Source organism: Homalodisca vitripennis, unplaced genomic scaffold (assembly GCF_021130785.1).
Source record: "Homalodisca vitripennis isolate AUS2020 unplaced genomic scaffold, UT_GWSS_2.1 ScUCBcl_3613;HRSCAF=9238, whole genome shotgun sequence".
Taxonomy (NCBI): Eukaryota; Metazoa; Arthropoda; class Insecta; order Hemiptera; family Cicadellidae; genus Homalodisca; species Homalodisca vitripennis.
Window position 1 is genome coordinate 51,004 of NW_025779769.1, and position 23,174 is coordinate 74,177.

The following is a 23,174-nucleotide window of genomic DNA, read 5'->3' on the forward strand; positions in this document are numbered from 1 at the left end:
TGTATAGTCCATGCTACAATATAGATACCACAATGACAGAATGACCCCAACCACAAGCCAAAGAAATTAAACAAACAATCGTTCATTGAAAAGTAAAACCTCTCGGGTTTGGACGAGATTTCAATCAAAAATCATAAAATTTTGCGAAGCTGAACTTCTGAAACCAATCCTTCACATCACTAACATATCCTTTATACAGAGCATATTTCCAAAAAACTTAAAACAGGCCAAAGTATACCCTAAATATAAACAAGGAAACAAAGATGAAGCAACAAACTACTGTCCCATTTCACTACTACCAACTGTATCAAAAATAATAGAGAAGATCACTCTTTTCTAGACTACTCACTCACCTACAAGACAATAACCTCCTATCCAATAATCAACATGGCTTCAGAAAAAGAAAGATCTACATCAACCTGCAATAATAGACCTTGTTGAATATATTACAGACAACCTGGAAGAGGGCAACACCATCACTAGTATCTTTTTAGACTTGAGCAAAGCTTTCGACTGTCTTGGCCATAAGCTCATCCTAGCCAAACTACAAACTCTTGGCGTCCAACAGTCAGCCTTAAAATGGTTTGAGAGTTATTTGAACAAAAGATACCAAGTTGTAGAGGTTAAACAGAGAAGAATGGGAGAGACCTGTACTGTTAAATCTGAAAAAACTACCTATGACTCGAGGGGTTCCCCAAGGCTCCGTCTTAGGACCAGTGTTATATATTTTTTATTCACCAATGACCTGCCAATATTCTTGGAAAACTACACAAATTCCATCATGTACGCAGACGATACCGTACTACTCTCAGCCCAGAAGGATGTTGAACAGCTAGAAATAAACTCCTACATCTCATTCAATATGGCCCAACAATATTGCAAAATACAATGATCTGGTCTTAAAACAGCTTGAAAACTAAACAACTCACTCTAGGAACTAATAAAAACTATGTGTCCGAAATCCCTGGTATTCAAGAAACAGAGGACAAATGAATTATTTAGGAATAACACTAAATAATACATTGACATGGACAAATCACATTGACAACTTATGCCTGAAGCTAAATTCATCACTCTATGCTTTGCGAAGGACCCATGCAACAAGCACTCTTGAATCTACCAAAATAGCGTACTATGCCCTATTTGAAAGTCATCTCAGGTATGGGATAGCAGCATGGGGGGGGCACAACTCAATTTAACCTACTAAAAGTCCTCAAAATTCAGAAGAAAGCAATCCGGTTAATGGGGAAGCTAGGACCTAGAGAAAGCTGCAGAGCTACTTTTAAAGAATTGAATATACTGACAGTGACTTCTCTATATATTCTGGAAACGATATTGTACTGCTTATTAAAAGACTTTCCTCGAAATAGTAATCTTCATGAACATAAACACAAGACATGGTCAAGACTTTCCACTACCTCTTCACAGAACAGCTGTATTTGAGAAAAAACCAACCTATGCTGGGAAAAAACTTTTTAATGCTCTGCCAGAAGAAATTAAGAAAATAGGAAACAATCACATTAACATGAAGACTGCAATAAAGAACTGGCTCTTGCAAAGAACCATCTACAACACAGTGGAGGAATTTTACTTATGGAGACTGACAACTTGACAGAGACAAACATGAAACTTTTATATTTTATAACTATGTAAACTTTTTGTTAATTGACGCTACTTGTAATCTTAAAGATTATCAATAGAGAATTTCTGATTTCTGATTTATGTATTAATTATCTTCTCACCTGATAAAGAGGATAGATTTCAATCCCTGAAAAATTGTGTTAAACATTTCATAAAATATGTACAATGAAACATGTAACATATGCTATGTTGTACGAGCAAATGTCCATAATTATTTTATCCTTTCAGACCTTCCATCATTAATAAAAAATTTTAAACAAAGAATTACTATCGTAAATGTATTTTAAAATCAAATTAGGATTATTAATTCATATATTCTTTTATAGTTATTTCTAACTATTTTCAGTTTGTATGGATTTAAAACCAGTAGTATTTTTTGTTTTATCAGGACTATGGGTTTTATAAATAATGACCACTTAAAAGGATTTCTATTTAGTGATGACAGTGTGTCAATCTAACACTGACAGCGATGATTGTGCTCCACTAAATTAATATTATTGGTGATGATAATGCATTGGACAGGAGTACTGCTACCTGTTCCAGAACTCAGAACTACAATATATATGTGCACTGCTTTATTAAAATATTCGTTACCAAAAAGTTTTCTGGTGAATGTAAGGCAGATACACAGAAATTATTGTACATTATTTGTAAAAAACATTTTTATTCAATATAATCTAGACATCTGATACCATAGTATGTTGAAAAAATACAAAAATATGTTTCAAGGATTGGAATCGATCTCCTTCTTAAGGTCTCAAAAAATACTTTTGCATAGCATTAAGCGGGCACAAAATTGAAAATCTTAACAAAAAATAGCCACCAAGGGTTAGCTAGAGTCTAACCTGCAACAGAACAACTGATACCACCTCAAGTACAAGATAATTACTGACACTGTACCTTTAGCAGTAGCCATGTCGATGACACAGTCAACTCGGCCGGTACAGGGATGGTGTTGTACTAGTTGCCTGCGAGCCGCACACTTGGCCTTGTTCTCTGAGTCCACCAGCAGTATGCGTGACCGGGCGCGCTGACCAGGCCCACATCGTGCACTACAGGGTGACCATTCTGACCACTCTGTTGTGGGACATTCAGGGTCAGGCTGCAAACAACTACCATTTATATATACATGCCTATGACATGAAGTACGTTTGAGACAAACTCAAGAGATTTGAATCTTAAATATTCATTCTGGCTCAGTCAAGAGAGACATTCTTACAAAACAACTAATCTTGAGATTGAGAGCTAATTTGTATATTGTTTTAACTTGTTTAAACATTTTACAGAACAGTTGAAAATACCTTCATATATTTTGAAGCTTACATTTAAAACAATATTTTATTTTCCTTTACTGCTCTACTAACTGTTTCTTCCGCGTGTTTTAAGGATTTGAACAGCTGCATATTTAAAGTTATTGGCTAAAATCAACTCTTTATTTCACATGCATTGGATTGGTTAGTTTTGACTACATGTGTTTTGTTCTCTACAAAACTATTTGATTAAGAAACATCATGTGAAAACAGTATGAGTGATGGTGTTGTGAATTGTGGGGGAAGTTTACAGATGGCCGAAATAACATGCTCCGATTTCAGGGTCCCAAAACCTGGTATATATCTCTCTGTGACTATCACTTATCTCAGGAGTGTATAGAGTGTCATTTAAAAAGAATATGCCGATGATGTCCCAGTTTTTCAAAATAGGACATTGCGTACAAAGCTGCAGGTATCTGCTTAGTCTACCAATAAAGTTAAATGATTACAAATTGCAGTCAATGGTAAATAAATTAAATTTTCCATGCGAGATTGCCATAATTGTTTTGATAAATGTTAAAATTAAAAATTTTCATATATTGAATTTTTTTAATGAACGTCATTTTAAACTTACAGTAGAGTCCCGTTAATCCGACCTAATTGGGACCGAGCCCTATTCGGATTATGTGATTGTTCGGATTAGCCAGAATTACAGAAAAATACGGTTTTAAACTTGAGAATGGGTCTATTTTGTTATAGAATTATCAACATTGTTTATTAAAACATGTTTTCTGACTGTTGCATTGTATTTCTTGACAAATAAACGTGTTTGCGAATACTAAGCACATTTACCGTATTTAGTGTGAGAGTTCTATTGTTAAGCAATGTGAGCTTACTGGATATTGTACGGGTCCACGCGTTCAATAGTTGTACGAAACTACGCGTCATCCAATAGACTGTCTTTAATGCGACAGAAGACAATAACTGAATTTATGTCTTTTAACAATTAATATTGTACTCAATAATAATATCAGTACTGTACGTCCAATTTTTGTTTGATTTCACTTCTTAATACAGTAATTTAACTCATACTTAACCTATAAGTTTCAATTTGGTACTGTATTTAACTTCATTATTTATGTAATGTACCGTACACAATTTGTCTTAATAAAATACTGTATGTCTATTAGAAATAAAGTTTTCTTTGTTTATGTACGAAATGATGCACCCATTTTCATTTTTTATGTAATTAGTTCCTATAACTGTTCATTATCGTTATAAATAATTCCTCCTGGACCTGTTCGGATTAACCGACGTTCGGATTACACGTGTTCGGATTAGCGGGACTCCACTGTACATGTAACAATTATCATGGTTGTATAAACATAGTATTTATCTAAAAACTGTTGTAATAATAAATATTTTAACCCCGTTGAACACTGTTAAATAACTCTCCCTTGTGTATCATACTGTCATAATATAATAAAATATGGAACTGGAGCAGAATACTGCTGCCCACCATCTTACAAAGTCAGTTTGTATTAACAACAAGAATTTTTAATGTTAATGATAGAATAACACAGAAATATAAACTTAATTAAATCTAATTTAGCCATGTTTTTTATAATATGAACAGTTATAAAAGAAATTATGTAGTTATTTATTTATTACGTAAACTAAGGAAACATGTTACTTTGGATATGCTAGTAAGAACTTACTATGCTTTTTTCCATTCCCATCTCAGACAAGGAATTACTTTATGGGGAATAGGATTTGCATAAAAAAGTCCTTAAATGGTAAAAATAGGCATTAAGAGCAATAAAAAATGTTCCAGAAAGAGAGTCTTGTGTGCCAATTTTCAAAGAACTAAACATAATGACCCTTCCAAGCCTGTATATATACTGTTGTCTAGTCAGTGTTAAAGAATTTTTAAGTAATGTTATAACAAAAAATATATGCTTGAATAAATCTCAGTAAAATGAAAATAAAGTCATTCATATTGTGATGAAAATGAAATTATTTAATACGTTAAACACAGCACATTCTCCGATGGATTTTCGCTGCATTATTCTCTTCTGCTTCCATGAAACAAATAACACTTAATTTAATTTGTTGAGATACAATACAGTTTGGTGAGAGTGACAGTAGATGCGGCCATGTTCAAGCAACTGCAGCTCAATGTTAACTGTCTACTTGGACTCAGTAGTGACTAATGTTGTAGTGAGGAAGATGCCCAATGGTTTACTGCGCACACCGCAGACTTATCACTTGTCTGACCATCATAGCGTTAGACCGAAAGTTGGAAAGAAAAACGACCCTCATACATAAATGGTTAGGCAAATTTTATTCTGTGAATGAGTATTTGGCCAACACCAGTACTTTAAGTTTTTACCTACAATTACTGTTTTGATTGTTTTAAGCCACCTATTTGTTACCTGTTATTTATTATTAAAGGCCATTTTTTATTTTGGTTTCATGTTCCAGTTGTAGAAATGTCATATTAAACATAAGAAATGAACTATTGACATACTGTTAGTATGTTGTGATAATCGAGGAACACAGACGGCACGGATTGAAGTGCTGCTCCTATCAAAGGACAATCACAAGCTGGACCGATTTTACTTTATTTTCATGTTTTTATTTTTGTTGCCCTGCCACGCTACTTGAAACTGTGGCAGTGTAAATTCCATTTTTGTAATTTATAATTTGCACTTGTATTTTTGATGGAATAAATTATTATTCATTTTATATTATGTTTGTGACTTACATAATATTGTTGTATTTTTAGAGATTTTATGTAAACAGTATTTTAATTCATTATTGCCTTTTTATGTTAAATCTTGTTATTAACTTATTATCTATATTTATGGTTTTATTAGGTTTATTATAATATAACAGACTTATAGATATTGCACCATAATGTTACTTCGTTCATCCCACATTTAGTGTTTTAAAGACAATAAAAATCTTGATTCTTGAAAAATCTTGATTCTTAATACACGATTCAATACATTACAGGTAATTAAAACCCTAAATCACATAGTTTACCTCATCAATATTTTACTGATACAGTTTCATTTTGTAATATAATTCAATTGATGAATTTACAGAATCTACATTGTATCTTTTCTCAATGGCCTTATTAGAGATAACAATCAAAAGTGAGAATTTCCTATACAATAAATTGTGATAACCATTTCAAAAATGTTGTAGACAAAAGTATAGTCAGTAGAACCCTGCACACAGCCAACAGGATGACATAAACTACACAACACAACAGTATTGTATATTCCTCAGGTAAAAAAAAAAACAATATGCTCATTTAATTGAGGTTTTATGGGGTTTGTTTTTACTGACATTATGTGGTTCTTTTTGTTAGGGGTTCACATTTGTTGTCCACAAGTCCACAGTGTGTTATGGTGATTGCTATAACAATACTCCACAAATGCTTATGTAACTCACAAGTTCCTCGTAGGTACAAGGAGGCTCTATACACTGCTCCTTCTCTACGACTGCGACATGAGGACATTTCTTGCTGCCCATGCGCTTAAGAAAGTGACGAGTCCGCATCCTCAGCCCCTCGCCACAGGTCGCTGTACAGTCCGACCACGGCTCCCAAGCGCTCACAGCACACAACTCGTCATCAATTGGAGACACCTCTTCCTCATCCCCTCTACAAGGATAGTGTCAGGACATTAAATAATGTATTTTTATGAATAAATAATCATAATACATATGAATAAATTAAATATTCTACTATAATTTAAGATGTCATGCAGGAGACTATTTAAAAACTTTTTCATTAATGGCACTGTTATCAGTAATTCCTTCAGCATTTCATTAGGGCAAGTATTGCTTAGTTCCTTCCAAAGTGTTTAGAACACAACTTAAATGGATTTAAATCAATATTTTTTTTTAATACAGGCAAGCATATCTTACTAGCACTAGTTTTTAACTTTTACAAGAAAAATTTTTTGTTCATTACTCATAACTATTATTATTTGTATTATTCTCCCTATTTCACTCTTAAATTTGATAACAACTTATTTATTCACAGAACAGTTTTCCAAATGTTATATGAAAAGTTAATCTCTCTTTTTTTAATCTGCAATAATTAAACTTTGTAAATTTAAAATAATTTACATAACTTGCAATCTTAATTCTGTACATCATTTAAGGCACTATGCTATAAAAAGATTAATCGATCTACTTTGTTTGATCCTTTTATGAGTATATAAGCTAAATCAAGCACGGAGTACAATGGTGCTACTTTACAGCTTCCGATCTATTGTTATTCATGAATTTCTATGAACAATTAATTGTGAGAATCAATATAATAATACAATATAGTCTCCTCCTATGTATTGTAAAGGAGTTTGATTCTGTAGTCTTTCTCATTTGATAAATACCTTAATGAACAGAACCCCTTAAAACCTCACAGTGGTTTACATCCTGTTAAAAATTGAATTTATTTCAAAAAATTTAATTTCCTAATATCTAGAAGTTACCAAGGAATTTTATCAATGTTTTGAATATATTCCCATGCAATTTATTGTATAATTATGGAATAAAGACATATTGTAAATTTCGCTTAAGAACAAATTTTGTTATAGTTTTTGATTTCTTTAATAACGGAGATAAAAGAATACTAACGGGCAGAGAGGAGCCTCAGCGACACACATCTCTCTGGAAACCAGCTGGCGGTCACAATTGGCCTGTTGTGCCACTGCAGGCTGTACATAGCTGCGTGTCCGGACACGCAGGCCCTTTCCACATGTGACAGAGCATACAGACCACGGTGAGTACTCTGTCACTCCACACTCCTCTGGAAACATAGTACACTCATTAGACACCAATCAATAGGGCGACAGCCACTACTGTGCCTGAAAAATCGCTACAATCTGTAGGTAGTTACTTTGTTTGAACATGAAGTTTCTTGTCACTACTTAGTGCACTTTTTTGAGAACACCAGTGAGCATTATAATAAATACTTTTTAACATTATTCTAAAATTAGTAATATATTTGCAGAAGTAGGTGGTTGTGTTTCTATACCTGATTGTAAAATGGAGTAAAATGAAACAGAGCAGTCTTTGACTATTATCATCTCATTTTGTTATTTGTTAGAATTTTTCTGTTGACACACAATGAATGATTTCAAAAAATAATAATAATTAACATATATTGACAAGTCCATGCCATCTACCACTAAATAAATATATATTTTTTTTTAAGCGACAGATTAAGAAACAGGAAACATCTAATACAATGATATACCTTTGATGTATTTAATGCTGATGTCTATATGTCATGCCCTTGATATGTTTAACTTGCTGTGATTTTAACCTTATGTTTCATGTTTCTAATACCAGTTAAGTTAGAAGTGGTTAAATAAGTTTGAATACCACATTAACAAACTCACTTCGATTGGAATCTTCCGAGTTTTCACTGACAGTGACCTTTTCCAGCAGCTCATCCTCAGTCTTGTCACTGCAGGAACGAGGGATGAGATGATCCAGAGTTACATAGAGACGTGCCAGAGGCAGCATATTTTGGCCTGTTGGGTCATAAAATGGGGCCCGCGGATCCTCTGGGTACATGCTGGTTATTTTCTGGATAGGATCTTGTGGCATTGTTGGTGAATTGGGTGACTGCAACATCAAGTGTTATGTCCCACACTATTATTGACTGTGACAATATTATTCAATAAAGCTTCTCCAGATGAACAAAGAAAGGTTCACAGATAAACCTGACTCCGAAAAAATTATTTACAATCACGTAACCTGAACATTGAACAAGAAGAGGAGAACAAATAACTCTACACCATGGTTAAAAAATGTCTGCACCTGGTAGTTTTACTCAATTGTAAGAAAATAATTATTAAAGGGCACAATTATTTGCTCAGCGCTAATAAAGATGGTTGGAATTTGTTGGTGGAAGAATCAGAAATAATCCTAAACAAGATAATCCAATAGATGTTTTTCAAAACTTAATTTTTGTAATATTCTTAATTTAATCAGGTAATTTCAGAAAAATCTGGCCTTGATATTTTGAGGAAGGTTTATAGATAATGGAAGTGGATCAAAGAATTACCACAAACAGCATGCTAAATGATGGCCAACTTGGCTTCACCACTGGAAAATCAACAACTACAGCAGCGTTCAAGGTAACTGAACTTTCATTTGTTCTAAGTATAGCTTTTGACTGCTCAAGTCATGAAATGCTTCATAAATGGACACATATAGGAGTTCATAAATCTACAAAGAAATTGTTTGAAAAATATGTGGATGGCCAACAACAACTATTAAAATTGAATTCCACTCATAGAAAAATCACTGAAGAAGTATCCTGTATTTAAGCCTCTTCCCAGTTTAAATGGGAGTGCCCCAAAAAACAGTGCTACAACCAGCACTCTTAATTTAATTTTTTCATAACATGCCTCAGTATGTGGGTGAATTATGCATTCCATAATGACTAAATCTATTATTGTGTGGACTATCATCAACACAGACTTAGCAGTATCATCCTGTATAACCTTGAACATTGCCTATCAATACCGCAATGGAAATGACTTCGTTACAAAACCAACCAGATAGCGTTTGAAAGATGAAGATCTGAATTTCAAATTATTCCTGACACATACAAATGGAGACACAAGTTTCCGGGCCTGATTAAAGATAACTATAAGAACTGGATCACAATACATTGATACTCTTAAAAAACTGAATACAAGTATATTTATGATAAAACAAATAAAATCACTCGGCAACATGAAACAGATCAGTCCTTTTCTCTCTTTTTATAAAACCCAGCTACGATATGGCCTAGCTGTATGGCGGTAGTGATAATAGAATTAGCCAAAACAATGACTTAATACCACATAAGCTGACAAGTGATATTGACTATTTAATCTTGAAAAATGTCTCATCCTGAAGAGTGTGTGTACATTTTTAATAAATATATAAATTAGTGTTTATCTGGATTTTAGTCTTTAATGAGTAATGAAGAACACATAGAAATGAAACACAACTCAAAAATATGATAAAGCTACTGGTTTATCTTTACACGTTGGGCAGTGTTGTTATTAATGTTGTCATATTTCCCAGAAAGAGTTACAAATAACAAATACATGCGAAAATGAAGTTGACTAAGTGCAACACTTTCCGCGTATCCAAGGCAAAATCTGGAGGCATCATTCAATACCTTGGTTTATTGTAATTAGTATAAACAGGCCCAAATAGATAAAAATATTACATAAATATATCTATACATGGAAGTTGAGTTACCATATATGTGATCCCGTTGTCAGTACCGGCATCATAAGGGTACAGATCAATAACCTTGTTGGGTATCCAAGTACAGTTGGGCAAGCAAAGGTCCAGACCTGATACTCCAACCACCCAATCAGGGGAGGGACCTGGATACACAACACAGACCAGAATTTTAGAGTTACAAATCAACAACCTTGTTGGGTATCCAAGTGCAGTTGGGCAAGCAAAGGTCCAGACCTGATACTCCAACCACCCACTCAGGGGAGGGACCTGGATACACAACACAGACCAGAATTTTAGAGTTACAAATCAACAACCTTGTTGGGTATCCAAGTGCAGTTGGGCAAGCAAAGGTCCAGACCTGATACTCCAACCACCCAATCAGGGGAGGGACCTGGATACACAACACAGACCAGAATTTTAGAGTTACAAATCAACAACCTTGTTGGGTATCCAAGTGCAGTTGGGCAAGCAAAGGTCCAGACCTGATACTCCAACCACCCAATCAGGGGAGGGACCTGGATACACAACACAGACCAGAATTTTAGAGTTACAAATCAACAACCTTGTTGGGTATCCAAGTGCAGTTGGGCAAGCAAAGGTCCAGACCTGATACTCCAACCACCCAATCAGGGGAGGGACCTGGATACACAACACAGACCAGAATTTTAGAGTTACAAATCAACAACCTTGTTGGGTATCCAAGTGCAGTTGGGCAAGCAAAGGTCCAGACCTGATACTCCAACCACCCAGTCAGGGGAGGGACCTGGATACACAACAAAGAACTAGAATATTAGAGGTACAAATAAAAAAATGTGTGTATCCAAATCTTGTTGATAAATTATGGTTTCACTATACAATCCTTAATTATTAGAATTTAGACACAATGAATCTGCATATCAACACTTATTTCAACATTTATGTAATTTTGTTCAATGCAATTTTTTAATCTTGGCTGTTTGCACACTTTTCATAATATCTTAATATTTTGCTCATATATTATCACCTTGAGATGTGTATTTTAACAGAGATTACTTTATCAGCAATGCTCGTACCATACCCACGTTTTTGTCAAAGCAAATCCCAGGAATGACCAAGCAATATAACAGAATCTAAAACTCATTATAAGATTGTGACTATTAGCCAAAGTTGTATTGCGAAAGCTAGTCTTATTATTAGAGAGGTCTTTACATCTCAAACTTAAATAATTTAATTATAACTTTTAGTTTAGGGTGAATCTCAAAAATGGTCTATATTACAAGGTACGAACCAAACATGGAGACGAGAGACAGTAAGTGTTTGCTGCGGTCCACCCGGAAACTGGAAGAGGTGTTACTGTTGACATTAGGGTACCAGAGCCCAGCAGCCTTGATCAATGTCTTCAACCCTCTACTCTGTGACCACACACAACAATGTACACATTAATTGTATTCACTAATTGCAATCAAATCACATTACATCTACCATTCTATTAATTTACCAAACAGATGTTAAGATAATATCTTATTTTTAAACGTACTTTACAAAGTGAACTGAGAGTACTAAAAGTACACTTAAAAATGTGTTATTATAAATTGTTATATAAAATTCCTTAAAAAAAACATTACAAGATGTTGTAAAAACTGTAAAACAAATTTTTGGAAACTTCCCTCTTGCTCTCCAGCCTATTTGTGGAAGAAAGTACATTCCATCATCTTTCGTCATCGAGTTAAATTTAGAACATTTTTTATATCATACAGCTGGGATAAGACTGTCTGTACAAAGTATAAGAATAAGAAAGTAATATCTATCAACATACATGTTATATATAAATTTAAAACAAACACTTCAATAATATACTTTTAATTTCTGTGAGGCCTTTCATGCTTAAGGAACACATCATCAGACCCATCATAATTCCAATAAGAAAAGAGAATGTATACGTGTTATAATTGTTTTCTACTTTCTTACCTTGAGCCTGAGCTCCTGTTCCATAGCTCGCACAGATCCCCACTCTGCGAGCTGGCGTAGAGCATTGGAGGCGATATCTCCTTCTCGCCAGACCGTGAAGTTGCGGCCGTGGGAACCTCCGATCACATCACTGAAGTGAGTCAGCCATAAACTAAACGGAAAATCTTTGGGGTGGGTGATGTTGGACCACAGTCCCTCAAATATAAACTGGAAATTAATACAAAATTAACAAACAATAGACTCCTGATCATCCAGACTAATGTGGCAGACAGCAGACTGGATGTTAAAAAGGCAGGATACAGGTATGTTGAAAAATAAATAAACACACTCAACCTTGAGTTGAGAGACATATTAGTAATTTTGATGTGAAGATGTCGCTTCCACCTACAATACGTAAGACAAGACCAAAAAGAACTATTTAGCGGGTTGTCTCCATAATTCGTAGCCATTATAACAAGCAGGCATAAATTATGTATATTGTACTTAATTCTGAAGCTATTACTGTTCACAGATTAAATAACTTAATCTGTTTAGTAATAGTTGTATTTATTCTACCTTAAAAATCCTTCTTTTTGTGTATTTTATTGTAAACTAAAGTGTGTTCTTTTGTTTTATTCACCCAACATAGTCATTAGTATTTTAATTAACTAACCACAATACTTTTCAAAATATTCTACCATAATATTCTACAACACTATCTGAGATAGTTGGGATCTAGAATACTTTAGTTATTTAAGAATATATTGAATTCAGCTTAAGTCAAGATTTTAAACTGTGATAAATGCTACAAATTAGATATTTAGTCAAACAAAAATAATTCATGAATAAAACAGAGCATACAAAAAATTTTAAAAAATCCTTCAACTGAAATATTGTGTTGTGTATCATAATAGAGTTTTATGGTTCTTCTTCTCATCTTTATGTTTATGTACATCTCAGTAATTTTTTTCTATTTATAGTTTTAAGTGATGTAGGTAAAACCCCCACACCACGCACTATTACAATCTGTTATTAGAGCTCCTCTCCACACGCAGGCATGCAGTCTTTGTGGGAACTATATTCTATATTAGCCTTTTGTAATTCAATGTAATTTATCAGTGAATAAATATTATTTTGATTTGATACTATTTGGACATATTTGTATATTACACAATTTATTAACAAAAATCTTAAGAATACTGTTTTTGTTTGAAAAAAAAAATTCATTAAGCAATAACAGTTTAGCAGACACTACCTTGTACTTGGCCTGGTCACAAGCACAACACTCCTCGGCTGCAGTAGGCTCTTGTGTCAGCTCTGTCAACTCACAAATAGTTCTACTGAGCTGACCATCATCTGCGTACCAGTGGTATTCGTCCACAAAGACCATTGCCCTGTAGGTCAGACACCATTGTCAACATGCTTTCATCATATTATTATCACAATCCTGTACAGAAAGCGATAAAAAAATATGTTATTTTTGAATAATTGCACAATACTGTTTTTTTCCACTAAACTGCAAACTATTTTGTAGCATTTCTATTAGGAATACTCACAAGGTTTTGAGGTTTGATTAGAGCATAGGAAAATGTTTAAAATAAACCTCTTTCAATAATATTTCTTTTCAAAACCAATACATTAAATTACAATTTTATAACAATACCTATAAACACTTAACATGATTTTTTTCCACCGATCTTTCAATGGATTCTACACTGTAAAACATAAATATAACGTTTTATTTTTCAAAAACATACACATTGATTAAAAATTTTAGTTAAGTGAAACAGTTAAGTAACTGACCGTAAGACGACACATCCACTAGACGTGGCCGGAGCTGTCCACATGACTTGAACCTCAGACTTTGGATTGTCCCTGGACTCAGATACAGTGTTTATACAGTCCGGGTTGAAGGTTGTTGAAGGATCATCCCCAAACAGTTGATAGCTGCCAACGCGCTGGGGAGAGGCCTCGGAGCCGTCACTAGGACTGGAGTCAACGACAAGTGTAAACCTCCGGAATGGCTGTGGTCCTCGGATACTGACTACACATGTTCACAATACAAATCATAACAGTATAAGCAAGAGTATTATAAAACTAAAACATTCTAGAAAATCATAGCAAATTTTTAATTTAAACAGATGTATATCATAGAATTAAAATGGGACTATTAAACTGGTATTGATACTGTCTCATTTCTTAGACTTTTGAACAAAATATTAAAATAAGCCCAATTTCTGTTACTTACTGATAGTATACCTGAAAATCAAGTAAAAAAGAGGCACATCACAATGTAAAACAGTGGTTTTACCTAATCTCCTATTCCACCGACTTTCTTTTATCTGGCTACAATTATTATTGTTACAATTACGGTTATAATTGATCATTATTTCATTAAATCAAAACCTTTGCTATCAATTCAAAGTACTGTAATAAAGCTCAGCTTAGTCCAAAGATAGGTAAATTTCACATGTGATTGTCATTTTGAAACGTCAAATGGATGATGCATTATTTTAGTTTAGACATTTGATTCATACAAGGTTAGCATGCTAATATACTCGTAATACTTTCTAATATTTAGAAACTCCATAATCTTGAATCCTTACAAGAAATAAATTGTTGCAAATTTAAACATATAAATTGTTGTTTTACTTAGGTGGTTCTTTTTTCAATTTCTTCCTGAAAAAATGTTTCATAGCAGATAAAATGAGCAAAACATCACAGAGCAAAATACTGAAATATTATGATTGATGTGTGACAACCTTGCAGAAGGCAAGATGTCACTTGTCAATCACAATCAACTAATCACTCTTAATTGGACATAGCATACTGAGGAGACTTGACCCAAAATAAGCTACTCTAGGATATTTTTATGAGAAAATGTTTCTTATTTCCAATTAAGGTAAAATACTGTGGAAATTTTTTGCACATACCTTATAAACAAAAATGAATCGCTAAGTGTGTTGCTAAATGCTAATCTAATTTTGTTTATTTTAGGACAAAAACTCTGAGGTCATAATTGCCCGATAAGATATATGGCACTTACTCATATTGCTATAACGTACAAGCGAACAATGACAACAATAACACAACAACAAGTAGAATACTAACAAATAACATATAATAATCCACTGAATGATTCTATAGAAGAATAACACTTCCACACTAATTGACTAACAACTTTGTAAAGGACTGCATAGGGGTCCAAATCCATTAGACATAACAATAAATTAATCTAATTTAGATACATGAACTGAATAGAACTTAGAAATTAAGGAGGTGGTTTGAAAATATTTGAACACCTTTTTAATATGACTTTCGTCATCTCCCAGAGTTCTTGGAAAGCAACATGATTCCCTCTGCATACTAAAGACTGTACACGCAAGGAATATATGCCATACACTGAATGGTACATAGCATACAGTACAAACTGGATTGTTTTCCACAGTTCATGAGGAACCCATCAGATAAGTGAATGTGGCCAATGTGCTATCGGCACAACACCACTTCATCTCTTCAGTTACGACAAAAAGTCGCCCAAGGACGTATCGTATCTTTGACAGCCCTTACTTTGTTGTCTACAGGCCCTGTAGTTCTCTAACCCATAGTCCTTCCCAATTGTGCTTTAGTGCTCATTTGAATAATGGTTTTATGTTTCATGTTTTATGATCTTTTAACTGTAGACAAGCAGATGTAAGGCTTCTTTTCGCCGCTTTGTCAGCCATCTCATTTTCAAGTATATTTTATCACACACAAGAATGTCTTTTGAAAATATTTCAACATTGCAGGGAGCCCATGAAGATATTGGATATCGCCTTCATGATGTTTTATAACACAATGATTTAAAACTCCTAGTTTAGCTAATGTGAAAATGGCATGGACTCAAAACAGGGCTGAGGCTCTGGGTCTCAGAATGTATCTCTCTTACAAGTGATTGCCGAAAACGATCTTGTGTGCCAGGTTGTCAGGCTTGCTTTCAGGCTGTACAAATAATTAACCATAAGTTGGACTAATAGATGGGAGGTTCACCACTCTCTGCATGCAGACTAAGTGCTGGACTAGAACGAAAAGCCACAGTTGTAAGCCTAAGAACGGAGTTATGAATTTAATCTAACGTCTTAGAAACACTACTAGGTCTGGTTTGAGGACTATACCTATGAGCCAAGGCACAGCATTTCCTGTAGTTAAGGCATGGAAGTATGTATGCCTTGTAAAAATGGAGCAAGCATGTCCTGTCCACATCCCAACCGATTCCAACTAACATTTTTAACAAGTTCAGCTGTTTTTAGTACTTTGATATTGTCTGACAAAGACGAGATACCCAATTTAATCTATGATTGAAAGAGAGTAAATCTGTAAATTTAGCTAAATTTACAGTATGGATGGACAATATGATCTAAATTAAAAAATTAAGTTGGGATTACATTGTTTTTCTTAATAGTTCTCTTGCAGTCTGTTCAGAATGTTGATGAAGTTGAATGCATCTAATTATTTATTGATACCATCTGCTACTTACACAAGTTTAAGTGATTTAATGACAAAACTGCATTAAAACTAGATTTCTTGCATACATAGATAGATTTCTTGAACTACATAGATTTCTTGCAATAGCTTATTTAAAGCTACAAATTTGTATACCTTAGGTTTTAATCAAAATAAAATATAAACACACATCTACACATTTTTTACTAAACATATTTTGTTACGATAAATACCACATAGAATGACTCCAGAATGACTCACCAACGTAGACAGATTGAGACACATATCTGGCAGGGTCTCCGCTGATTGAAATCTTGAAGCCTCCGTCCCCAGGAGTCCGTGGAGCTGCTCGACTCCCAGGATCTCTGGGACATACGGCCAGGCTGGCCCCCACACTGAGCAATAACAGCGCCCAACACAACTGCTCCATACACCACCAATATGTATGATTAGAATATTTACTTAAGGCACCATAAAGAAAACAGGTACAATATTTGTAATTGGTTTTGTTTCAATTCCATTATCCATAATTTAAGGTGCAGTCAAATTTGAAACATTCAACTATAAATCTCATAATATAAGACACTTTGGCTAAAATAATTAAAAAAATAACTGACTAGAAATCCTAATCCAGTTATAAATAGTCCTTCCAGCTCAGTTGGAAGAAGTATGAAGAATTTGTAATAAGACAAGAGTGGAGCAATTTTAGACTTTTCAAAATTGCTGGTCTGAAAATCCTATAACATACTACACCACAAGGAGAATTTATTTAAGCACAAACTAGTTGAGGCTTCATATATAAAATTAGTATACCAACTGCTAAGTCAACCTTTGGTTGAGGTTAGGCCACTTTGAGTACCAATTGTAAAGAAAGAATAACAAGGAAACATAAAAATATTTTAAACAATCAAACAAACCTCAACCTATTCATATACACACTGTCACATTGAGGTCTAGGACGAAAACATAAGGCGGGAAGTGGCTGCCTAAACCCTTACTCCTTCCTGTCTCATTGTTTAGATGACATGCCGCGATACCACAGCAAATGCTAACATTGATTTTCTTGTTAGTGACTCACTATCACTTGTGCAGGTGTAATGTGTGTTTGTGCTCACGACTAATATGCAGTGACAACACCTGGGTTCATTTTTTCCTGTCTGGACTTAAGGCTGTTGTCGGGTATAAATTTTGTAATAGCAGTCCATTGCTGCAAGTTGTAGGTTTTAAGTAATCTTTTATGCATTAAATTTCATACACCTGGAGAAGAGGGAGAGATTCATCACTTAACTTTCTATAAGAATTTTTGATAGTCTGAGATACGTTATAAGGGGTAATTAATTCAAAACAAACTAAATGATCAGAAATCCTCTTCTTCAAAATACAGTTTTTGTAGAAACTTTGATCTAAGTCTGTAGATATATTGTTATTTCTTGTTGAAAGATATTTTTTACACAATACAGATAAAATTATTTTAAAAGGTTAACAAACATTACAGTTTCTTGCTCTTCACTCTTTAAGATGCAATATTTAAATATCCCCCTACTAAAATTTTACATTTAGGCTTTTTCTTTTGTACATAACAGAAGATTATCAAGGTAAGCTGGAAACATTTGATAGTTGGAGCTAAGAGACCTATACCTGTATACAGATATAAAAATGCCATTACAAATATTTACAAGTATACAAACAGCTTTAAGGAAAACAATTTGGGTTGGCCCTACAAAAGCAGCAGCCAATGTAAAACCTGATACAATGAGACTTCCATTTGGTGTAACTAGTGCTCATTTATAAGGACAATATCACAATTGGCATCATCCAATATAATAGCTAACTCATCTAATTTGTTTCTAATTTATTTGGATATTTAAATTTTATGATGCCTAAAGTAATGTTACTTAATTTAGCGCTAACAAATTTGTGACAAACTAGACTTATTCACACTATCCCTCTTGTGGCACATTGAGTCACCAGGTGTTGGGCCGTCAGTGGTGAGTTTCCCGATGGAGGTCTCGTTCATGTTAACTGTTCAAGGCCTCCAACATGTTAGCATGTTGTGGTGACCTCCACTGTTGCTAACTTCTCGCTGATGTTCAAATCCTAGGTAGGGGGTGATGATGAATCCATCTTCTCCCTTACCACTGATGCAGCTATCTCACATATTCAGCACACCAACCACAGCTTTCCCTTACGATTCAAGTGCATCCCATGTCTTGTATGGAGGTCTCTGGTAGCCTTCCACAAGAGTGACATTATTGAAATTTTCACAAATGTTCTTTAGGACCACATTACTTTTTCTTATTCCATAATCAGCACAAGACCAATATAACAAATCATATCGATTAGGAAGGTCAATCAAAACTATTCTTCTCTTATTGTATCGTTTTAAAGTGTCAGCTATGGAGTCAATCGCCAGCTGAGCTTCATTAAAGGATACATCATTAGTGCCACAGGAAATCACTAAAATATTCTTGCTCTCAAACCCTCTCCATCGATGTTCTTATGATCTAAAACCTGGCTAGCTCTTCCTCCAGGCCTCACAAAACCAACTTCAATATATTGGTGGTTTTTTAATTAATATACCATGCTATATCTTTACCATGGCTGTCAGAACAAAGCATTCACAACAACATTCTTGGGGGGGGGGGGGGGGTTAGTGACTTCATCATCAGTATTGGTGGTACAAATCTCCGATTCATCGTCTGTGAGAGAAAGAAGTTCAAAGGGATTTTCATTTGTAAATGGTCTTTTTGTTGTATCACAAAGCATTAGAGATTTCCTCTGTACTGCTGAACCACCTCTTCTATAAAAAACCTTAATAAAACTATTATTGTTGGCCAGGTCTGATTTTGCAGTTTAGACCTGAATGGTTTAGGCCAAGGAAAGCATGAGAGACACTCGGATACAGCTTTTTCTTCTTTAGTCTGTAGCTCAATATTGTGCTCCTGCAGTATTTTTTTTACTTCTTCCAAGCTTTCAATTGAGGACAACATTTTGGTCACTTCCTCTTTGTTAATTTTATAAGATTTGCAATTATTTTTAGAATTTTACAAGTCCTTTCTGATTTCCTCCTTGTCTTGATCACAAAGAAGAATAAACTCGGCTTTTTGAGGCTGCTCGGTCTTTAATCTATCCTTTAAACTGTTTATTTCACCAATTAATTATTGTTTTTTCCATGATATTATATTTTTCCTTAAATTCTTTTATTTCTTCTTCTTGTAGCATAATTCGATCTCAAGCTCTAGTTCACAAGATGATTTGCTGTTTTTTATGTTATGTAGTTCTTGTTTTAAAACTTCATTTTCACGTAAAAGGGCGTTCCCTATATCGGCAGCAAGAGACAAAGATAGCTCAAAATCGTAGTTTTTATCAGAACTACTAATATTTACCAGATTTTCATTAGACTCTTGTTGACAAGCTGGAAATTTCCATTTTTCCAGCTCTCTTTTTTTGAGGTCTTTAACTTCAGAGTATTTCAAGTTGATACATCGCATGTGTACCCATCTTTGACAAACCCCTGTACAAAATACACCTCCATGACGGGCATACCCTCCACACTTACAATTGTTACTATTTTCTAACATAGCAGTCACTAAAATGTGCAAAAATAATTTTGGAAAGTAAGTCTATTAAATAGTAAGTTCCAATAACTTTCTTTTTTTGCAAAAAAAGTTATTATTGCTCACTTGGATTTGAACCAGGTATCTGGTTCTTACTCGTAATATCCAGTTAGTTACCATCAGCCAGTGAACTTGACCCCCTAGTCCACAGCTGCTTCTGATAAGAGACAGACTACAACACTGTCATCAGGTTGTCAATGTATATTCCAGCATCAGGCTTGTGACATGCACATACAGTAACTGTACTACCGAAAGTATAATTGAAATCAATCTCTATGATATTTTGTGTTACTTGGCAATTTGTTAATGATTGTCAAAAGTGAGTGTATATAAACATTCAATTTAATTTTTTAACATTTCAGTCATAGAGGATTGTGTGTTTTAGGTTATATCTTCTTTAAGCTATAGTTTTGTATAATATAGCTTATTCCTCTGAGTAAATTGATGTATAACACCGTTTTGGTCAAAAATAATTGTGCAGGATACAAAATTTAGAAGTCTGTATGAAGTGTAAAAATAGTGTGCTAGTTGAGGCTCAAATGCATGGCAGCTGAACGGTTAATAATCTTCAAACTCTCAACATAATCCTTATTTCTGGTTAAGTGTAAACACTAAACACAAGCAATAGAATTCTGTAAACAGTTCACATCTAGTATTAAGAGCAAATACTGTAATGTGTAAAACAGATGATACACAATTCTTAATTGCAATTAAAACATTATGGTTGTTTCTTTTTTTAAATTTGTTTGATACATTTTTGATTTTTTAATATTAAATTCAAATGTACATTACAAATAGTTTATTCTTATTATACTTTAATTAAAAAGTACTGTATAGTTGTACTGTAAATGCAATTTTATTTGGAACTGGAGGGCAAATTCCTTTACAATTTTGTACCCCTTATTTTCCATAAAAATGTAAATTATATTTTTATAGCAGTATATACATTTTCTATATACAAATTTTAAATATGAACTTTGTAATAGACTTAAACTCTATGTATCTATCTCAAGATTACTTTATATGTTATATGTAAGCACTAAAAAGTATTTCAAAAGCACTTTGAAATATTTTATAGAAAGTATATCTTACCATGATGGAAGCTGGGCTCTGACTGGTACCAGGTCAGAGTTCAGAAGCAGCGGTCAGATCTGAAACAGACAACTTCCTGTGATAACTGAGCCGACAGAGACTTCTCTTGTCACTCATATCAGTTACTGTCAATTTCCAACAATTCTATCTTTATGCTTGTTTTTCACGTAGATTCTGTGTGCAAATTCTAATGTTACATAGAAGTTTTGCGTTTAACTTTTTAACATTTTATAACAAATTCTCACTTAATATCACAAATGTATTTCAGAAAAATGTATTTATAATCAATAGAATGGTGGTTTTGACTACACAATTTAATGTGCAAATCTAAATTAAATCTGTATATATCTTGAAATTCACACATTCTTGTCACTCTCTGCTAACTAACTGTAAAATCTTGGAGGATTTTTTTTACTTCTATTAGTACTAATTGGAATAATTATTCCTAAATTAATACAATGAAGTTTATTTTCGTTTAAAGAAAAATTAATGAAATGTACAATATGACTTAATACTAAATTAATTGGTACTCTTGCAATAAAATTAGATTAATTTTGAATATGCGCAACTGTGGAGCATTATTTGAAGAAACTAAAGAGTGGATGCATTTTGACCATTTTTAGGATATTTATTGAAATTAAACTATATAGCAACTTATTTAGTTTGTGATTGGGAATGGCATTAGAGTTAGGAAGTAGATAAAATATTCTACAAAAGAACAGCTGAATCAATTTATTTTAGAATCAAACCGACCTGCTACTGTAGTACTTCATTTAACTTGGATTAATTAAGCAATTAAAAAACTGTTCAAAGTTAAAATGATTTATATATCAATATAATAATAATTAAAAATATAATATTACCTAATAATATAAAAAAACAGCTGTAATTTTTTCAGACAATAATATAAAATGAAAATTTTGTCAATAGATTTATTTAACATTGTTTCAACAAATACAATTACTTTGATTGTGGTAACTGGGAGATCAACATTGTCTAATGTACACCCAAAGACTCATTAATTATTTTATTTAGCATTTCTAGCTTTCTGCTGAGTAGTCTTTGAGGAGGCTCCTTCGTGTCCTCACCGTAGCTGAATACTGTACTCCTGTCTGGCTAAACTATTTGTATACTAGAAGAGTTGATGCACAACTTAACAGGGTTATGATGATACCCACTCCTCTTCCTTGGATCCATATGCTTAGTAACATCGCACCCCTGATATACATAATGGTAGCATAGAGGTCTTACTAAGAGAAGATGACATGATTTTGGCCAACCCCTAATTGCCTATCTGTCAGAACTTCCTACATGACAGAGATTGGCTGAAGTCCAAACATCCACCTCTACAGACTTCCAGTTACCTAAAAAGGAATACATTTTCATCCCAAAACACCTGCATAATGTATTGGGAAGCTTTCAGTAGCAAACATAAGTTCTTAATTCCCAATCCAAAAGATATATTGGATGATGTGCAACTTCCTTATATGTAATGTACTTTATTAAATAGATTTCGTACTGATGTTTGTAGGGTGTTGGAAGTTTAGGTGAGGTCAGGCTCCCAATGAACCCTGTCACTGCAGAGCTGCAACCAATGTGTCATATAGTTGATGAATATCCTTTGCATGCATTCCTAGGGGAGCTATCCCATCTTCATATGGCAGATGAAATAGCGTTAGAATGCATAAGAGTACAGCATTTATAAAGATAGAAACAATATGACTTTGTTTCTGTTTTATTTATTTCCGAACTCAAAGTTTTCTTTGGATTGCAAATAATTTATCATTGTAATTTTTTCATTACAATATAATTTCAATTTGCATTTAATTTTTTAAATTTGTTTTACACCTGATTTAGAATTTACCTAGTAGAATTACATATTTTCTATATAGAA

General features: G+C 33.7%; 1 protein-coding gene across 1 annotated transcript in view; it reads right to left on the reverse strand.

The window, feature by feature from the left end:
* The window catches only part of LOC124372623 (spondin-1-like), a 31,263-nt gene extending 9,866 nt beyond the window's left edge, over window positions 1–21,397 (reverse strand). The window contains exons 1-11 of the mRNA XM_046831026.1: window positions 21,281–21,397; window positions 16,833–16,992; window positions 13,893–14,133; window positions 13,345–13,483; window positions 12,111–12,317; window positions 11,431–11,554; window positions 10,176–10,306; window positions 8,312–8,540; window positions 7,545–7,716; window positions 6,354–6,564; window positions 2,542–2,743 (exon numbers count right to left, since the gene is read on the reverse strand). Coding sequence (XP_046686982.1) covers window positions 2,542–2,743; window positions 6,354–6,564; window positions 7,545–7,716; window positions 8,312–8,540; window positions 10,176–10,306; window positions 11,431–11,554; window positions 12,111–12,317; window positions 13,345–13,483; window positions 13,893–14,133; window positions 16,833–16,992; window positions 21,281–21,283 — 1,819 coding nt within the window. The 5' untranslated portion in view covers window positions 21,284–21,397. The remainder of the gene's footprint in view (window positions 1–2,541; window positions 2,744–6,353; window positions 6,565–7,544; window positions 7,717–8,311; window positions 8,541–10,175; window positions 10,307–11,430; window positions 11,555–12,110; window positions 12,318–13,344; window positions 13,484–13,892; window positions 14,134–16,832; window positions 16,993–21,280) is intronic.
* Between the last annotated feature and the right edge of the window lie 1,777 nt (window positions 21,398–23,174).